Source organism: Mus pahari, chromosome 12 (genome assembly GCF_900095145.1).
Source record: "Mus pahari chromosome 12, PAHARI_EIJ_v1.1, whole genome shotgun sequence".
In the NCBI taxonomy this organism is placed as follows: domain Eukaryota; kingdom Metazoa; phylum Chordata; class Mammalia; order Rodentia; family Muridae; genus Mus; species Mus pahari.
The window spans coordinates 28,974,533-28,980,829 of NC_034601.1; the positions used below are offsets into that span (position 1 = coordinate 28,974,533).

The window sequence follows — 6,297 nt, forward strand, 5'->3', positions numbered from 1 at the left end:
CTGTCCTGGAACTCACTTTGTAGACCAGGCTGGCCTCGAACTCAGAAATCCGCCTGCCTCTGCCTCCCAAGTGCTGGGATTAAAGGTGTGCGCCACCACACCCGGCTTCAGGGCTGGTTTTTAATGTAAATGATTATGGCGTTGATTGTAATGGTCAGTTATTCATTAACTGATGAATGGTAAAGCAAATGTATAATATGTATCCATAATGGGATATTATCTTACCACAAAAAAGAGGCAGAACACTGATATTATAATGTGTATGAGCCTCCAGAATATTGGGCTAAGTAAAGAAGCTAGGGAGAAAAAGAACATAGAAATTAAACAATGTCTACAGTAGGCAATGCCAATTGAGAAAGAATAGGAAGATGGGGGGTGTGAGATTGAATGTAGACAGCACATGTAGACATTTATGGGTGGAAGTACAATATTGTGAGTTTCCTAAATTGGCCACATTTTGAAATGATTAAGCAGTTCCTAAGGGACTGCATATCTGAAGAGAGAAATTTCAACCAAGGCTCGCCAGTACTAGCAGAACTTGCCCTCTGCCTTGACCCCCAGCTGCTGTAAACTCCCGGCCCTGGCTTTGTCTGCCTTGGTCCTGGAGTCTCTCTTTGTAGACTCTTGTTTCCTCTCTCCTGGTTTTGATGAACTGCTTGGCCGGGTCACATAGCACTGAAGTCTGCTGAGTCTATTTATCTCACGAACATTCAGTGAGCGTTTACCCTGTGGCCAGCCTCCTGCCAGACTCTGGGGAGTTGGGAATTCTTTGCAGCCCCTCACATCCCTGCCTTTTGCTCTTTCCCTGGCTTGCTCTCCAGGGTCTGGCCGAGTTCTTCTTTTTCATGAAGCACACGTAGTGAGGAAAGAAGGGTCCCCTTCCCACCTCCCACAAACAAGCCTGTCCTATGTGGGACAGCTTCTTCCTACCCAACCCCCCCCATGAGGTATCTGCAGAGAAGTATGTGTCTAAGTCACCGCCCGCCCCTAGGCAAGCTTTCTTTCCTTATTTATTTACTTGTTTGTTTGCTTGCTTTTTTACTTATTTTCGAGGCAAGGTCTCACTATGGGAGTCCTGGCTGGCCCGGAAGTCACTGTGTAGACCGAGCTGGCCTCCAACTCAAATAGATCCACCCACCTCTGTCTCATGGGTGCTGGGATTAAGCTGTGCACCACCATGCCCAGCCTTATTATTTTGTTCCTATTGTTATATTTTTCTCACTATATATCCCACTTCAAAGTTTCCATCCTCCTGTCTCAGACTCCCAAGTACTGGGATTATACTTGTGTGCCGTGGTGTCCAGTTCTTCCTTGTGCTTTTAAAAATACGCTCTCACCAAGTCTGAGGGGGCTGAGGAAACAGTTGGGCCATCATGTTTGGGAACCACGCCAGGTGTCAATCTACTTCCTAACTGAAGCGCCTGTTGGAAAGATAGGAAAGGAAACACACATAGTGTTGCAGCATTGACCTGTGGTTGTGGTTTAGGATGCTTGTACCCCTGCGGCAGCCTAACTTCCCTTTCTCCAACTTCTTTACCTCCTAAAGATCAATCCTAAAACCCTTTTCTGGGGACCTGGTACCTGGACAGGGCAGGGTCAAGGGCAGTGTGGGGAGAGAGGAGGACTGTGCCAACCAAGGAAGGGGCTTGTCAGGAGTGAGACCTGTTATACATAGAGCTGGCCCTTTCATGGCCTGATTTCTGACAGGGCCTCACATATCAGTGTGGAGCACCACCACACAGCAGCCTCTCATCCTCAGAGCCTCGCACCCTGAGTTCCAGCTCTCAAGGAAGAGCAACCTCTGGTCCTCTTTAGGCAACTCAGCCCTGCAGCCTGGGCCAGGTTCCAAAAGCAGACACTCACTCAGGCCTGCGGCATCCAGTTCCGTTCAACCGTGTCCACTCCTAACCATTGAAGACTTCTTTTATTTCATGTCACCACTAGCCAACACTTCAGAGGGTTGACATTCCTGATGGGATCCACATGTCCCCAAATCAATAAGCTCTGCTCTGGGCCTGTGATCTTGATGTGAGAAATCTGAGCTCATTTGAAAGCCTCTTGGAGTCTCCCCATCTTTTCCTGTGGGGCTTGGCTTCCATCCCCATCCATGAGTGGTTCTAGAGCTACCCAGAGAGATGCTTAGGATGTCTCTGCTTCCTTCTCTCCTAGTCAAAGATGGCCAGGACGCTGTACTTTGCTTCTACAAAACTGCTAAGGACTGCGTTATGATGTTCAGCTACACAGAACTGCCCAATGGGAGGTCCAACTTGACGGTCCTCAGGGAGCCAGGTATGTGAGAGCCCGAGGGGCCATCCTTGGCCCGGTTTCTTGTGCCAGTCCCTTTGTGGTGTTGCAAGCCTGTGAACCCAGCAATCTGGAAGGTAAAGATGGGGAGATGAGAGATTCAGGGCATTTCAAGGCCAGCCTGGGCTACTTGAGACTCCATCTCAAAGTACGTATGTGGAGCACACTAGCCAGCCATAGAGCTGAAGCAGAGGGCTGAGGCTGGGGCAGTGGGGCTTTGGGAATGCTGCTGTGGAGGCTTACTGTGAAGGAAACCTCAGCGTGCTGGGTTAAAGGGTTTTGCAGGGAAGGTGCAAGGCAGCTGCTCCACCAGGGCTCCAGGGTTCCTTAAGTTGAGGATTATCCAGGTCACCACGCCAGCCCGTTTGACTTCTGCTGGTTTTCCCAGTGGAGATTCTAGGAGCAGATGGAGCCTAGCATTGGCTCCATCTGATGGAGCCTCTGGGCCTAGCATTCCTCCCTGCTGCTTGCTCAGTACCAACCATTCTATCTTGTGTTTGTTCTGGGCACTGGGACGAACGCCTGTGCCTCAGAGTGACTGGGACTCCAGCCATTTCAGGATTGGAGGAGGGAGTAGAAAAAGGGTTGCTGATTCCAGGTCACAGAGCCCAATTTGCAAGTTGAGCCCAGCCCTTCCAAACACTGTAATGCCTTCCTAGGCCAGAGACAGGAAGTGTTGCACCAACCCAGGGCGTTTGCCTGTGGCCGTGAGGCCTTGCTTTCAAGCCCTGTCTTTGCTTAGAAATAAGCACATTTGCTCCTTAGTGCTCTCTGCTAAGGGCTCAGAAATGTCTGGCTCCAGACCAGGCCTTTTGGAAATGGTGCATGCTACCTCCTGCCTGCCTGGTTTGTTCCTGAAACCTGCCCTGGAGCTGGGCTAGGCTTGAGCCTTGGGGCACAGCCCAGTAGTGGTATAGCCATTGACCAGGGGCGTCATTTCTGTCACCGCTTGGCTGTGTGACCTTGAAACAGTGACTGAATTCTCTGACTCAGAACTGTCTGTTCCTTGGGGAGGCCACCTGCACCCAACCCAGCTTTCAGTCTCACCAAGGCAACATGAAGGGGGATGGGCAGAAGGGAGGGAGCATAACCGGCATGCTGAGGGCTCTGCCCACCCATCTCCTGGTCCCTTCCAGAGTGTGGAAGTGCCCCCAATGCCATGACCATCCTGCTGGCTGTGGTTGGCAGCATCCTCCTGATTGGGATGGCACTCTTGGCCATCTGGAAGCTGCTCGTCACCATCCACGACCGCCGAGAGTTTGCCAAGTTCCAAAGTGAGCGCTCCAGGGCCCGTTATGAAATGGTAAGAGGGGAGGGGTTGGTTAAAAAAGAGGTTACTGGCCTAGAGCCAGGGTCAAAGGCTAAAAACATTCAATCAAACTAACAAAAGAGCTAGGTGTGGTAGTATTCACCTATAATCCCAGCTGCTTCAGAGGCTGAGACAGGAGTTTGAAGTTCAAAGCTAGCCTGGGTTACTTACCAAGCCCTTGTCTGGAAATAATGAGCAAATTTTGAGTGTAGTTCAGTGGTAGCATGCTTGCCTAGCATGTGCAGGGCTCTGGGCTCAATCCTTAGTATTACAGAGCAACAATGAAGAATCAACAACTTCAGTACTGGATAGAAGAATTACATGCCTGCAAGACTCGAGGGGTGTGCAGATCCCGGTGCATGTTGGGACTGCTGAGGGTGACGCGCCAGAGGCAGGCTCAGTGGGGAGTTGGACAGACACAGAGACGGAAACCCAAGAAAAAAAGCTCAAGCTCTCGGGCCTGATGGGATGGTCACATGAAGGCTCAGAACAGAGCTCAGGGGAAGTACCCCTGACTCCCCAGAGTTAAGAGTCTGTCTGTTCGGGTTCCAGGGAACTTCTGGGGCTTCCTGCCTAAGCCCTGTATTTCACAGATGAAAAGTAAAAGCTCAGAGAAGGAAAGGGATTCCCCCAGAGCACAGGGCAAGTCAGAAGCAGGCATCCCTGCAGGTGCTGGACAGCCCTGAGGCTGAACTAACATGTGATCTCCTTCCTCTCTTGTGCTTGCAGGCCTCAAACCCCCTGTACAGAAAGCCCATCTCCACACACACTGTAGATTTCGCCTTCAACAAGTTCAACAAATCCTACAATGGCTCAGTGGACTGAGGCTTCTGGATGGCCGGAGGAGGGGACTAAGGACAAAGACTGGCGTGTCTTGGACTACCTGGACAATTTGCTCACGCTAGCTAGGCACGCACGGAGCCCTAAGGGACCTGGTACCCACACAGCGGGCCACAGGCACGTGGGGCCACTTCCCTCCGAGCCAGGGAAAGCAAGGAAACTCTGGTGTTCTCGGCTTCCCCGCTGCCGCCTCCAGCTTGCTGTCTCCGTGACCTGTTGAAGGCTGGGCTGCCCTCTACCCTGCTGGGCCAGACAAGAAGGTATCCGGAAGAGTCTGTGTACAAAGCTAGCGTGCAGCCTGGCTTTTTCCAGTTCATCTTTTTTTTTTTTTTCTATGAAATAAAAAGGTCACACATTTATGGTGTAGATCTGATTACTGGTTCCCTGAGGGCTGTCTGCCTGGCATCTGTGGGTGTAGGTTGTGGAATTGGGGAGTTGCCTATTGAAAGTACATGCCTTGCAAATGTTAGGTTTTGCCCTCCGGTCTGTGTTTGTTTAGTGCTTTTGTAATGAAAAGGAAAGACTAGGAATGAAAAAGTAAAGATGGAAACCAAGCAACTTTGTGTTGGCTTTGTACATTCAGGCATGTGCCTCCTTTTCTGAGTGGTCTTGAGTAGCCCCAGCAGAGACTGGCATGTCCATACACTTTATCAGGGACAGGACTTGAACCAGACCAATACTTTGGAGCTGGGCTCCCTGATGTGCTTGGGTAATTACGGTGCTTTGAGAGTGCTGAGCAGGTACCATTGGGCCACCCTGGTTTTGCTTAGAGTTCTAGATAGAAATTGTCCAGACTACACGTTTCCCATCTATGTTCTTCAGTAGTAAAGCTAGGAATAGATGGGGCAGATGCTAGTGGGTGGAGGGATGTGACTTCCACACAAGTGTTTCTTATGCTGTGTGTACTGGCTGGTTTTGTGTGTCAACTTGACACAAGCTGGAGTTATCACAGATAAAGGAGCCTCCCTTGAGGAAATGCCTCCGTGAGATCCAGCTGTAAGGCATTTTCTCAATTAGTGAGCAAGGGGGGAGGGCCCAGCCCATTGTGGGTGGTGCCATCCCTGGGCTGGTAGTCCTGGGTTTTATAAGCAAGCAAGCTGAGCAAGCCAGGGGACGTAATGGAGTAAGCAGCACCCTCCATGGCCTCTGCATCAGCTCTTGCCTCCAAGTTCCTGCCCTGTGTGAGTTCCTATCCTGACTTCTTTTGGTGATGAACAGCAATGTGGAAGTGTAAGCTGAATAAACCCTTTCCTCTCCAACTTGCTTCTTGGTCATGTTTGTGCAGGAATATAAACCCTAAGACACTGTAAATAATAGACTCAGACCAACACCTTCCTTCATCAAGCCCTTAGGTCCCACCCAGGCCAGAGCCTGAGTTCATCTCAGCTACTGTTTCCTGCAGAGCTATTACCCTCTTTAGATTCCCTTCGGAGATAAGTGGCTCCCAGTAGCCTCCTGACCCATTCATTGCCTTAAGTATGGAAGAGTAGGCAAGCTCTGGAAAGGGAAGTGGCTTGCTGGAGGTCAGGCGAGCTGAGGACCTTGTGATGCTAAGCCCTGGGCTCACAATGTCTCACTTCCTTGACAAATTAATGTTTTGTTTTTGAAAAATTGATTTAAAACAAACAAACAAAAAAAAACCTTATGAGTGTTTAGCTTGCTTAACACGTGTGTCTGGTTCCCACAGAGGCCAGAAGAGGGCATTAAATTTGGTCCCTGGGAACTAGAGTTACAATCTGTTGTGAGCCTTTATGTGTGTTCTGGAAACTGAACCTGGATCCTGTGCAAGGGGGGTCAGTAATCTTAACCGTTGAGCATCTCAGCCCCTCACTAAAGGTTCCTGT

General features: G+C 50.2%; 1 protein-coding gene across 2 annotated transcripts in view; it reads left to right on the forward strand.

Moving 5' to 3' along the window:
• The window catches only part of Itgb5 (integrin subunit beta 5), a 118,355-nt gene extending 112,935 nt beyond the window's left edge, over positions 1-5,420 (forward strand). The window contains exons 13-15 of one of the 2 annotated variants that reach the window (XM_021208922.2): positions 2,170-2,289; positions 3,441-3,578; positions 4,343-5,420. In XM_021208922.2, the coding sequence (XP_021064581.1) occupies positions 2,170-2,289; positions 3,441-3,578; positions 4,343-4,518 (434 nt within the window). In that variant the 3' untranslated portion in view covers positions 4,519-5,420. Of the gene's footprint in view, positions 1-2,169; positions 2,290-3,440; positions 3,608-4,342 lie in introns of both variants that reach the window. The other variant, XM_021208923.2, reaches the window with a different exon arrangement.
• Positions 5,421-6,297: the final 877 nt, after the last annotated feature.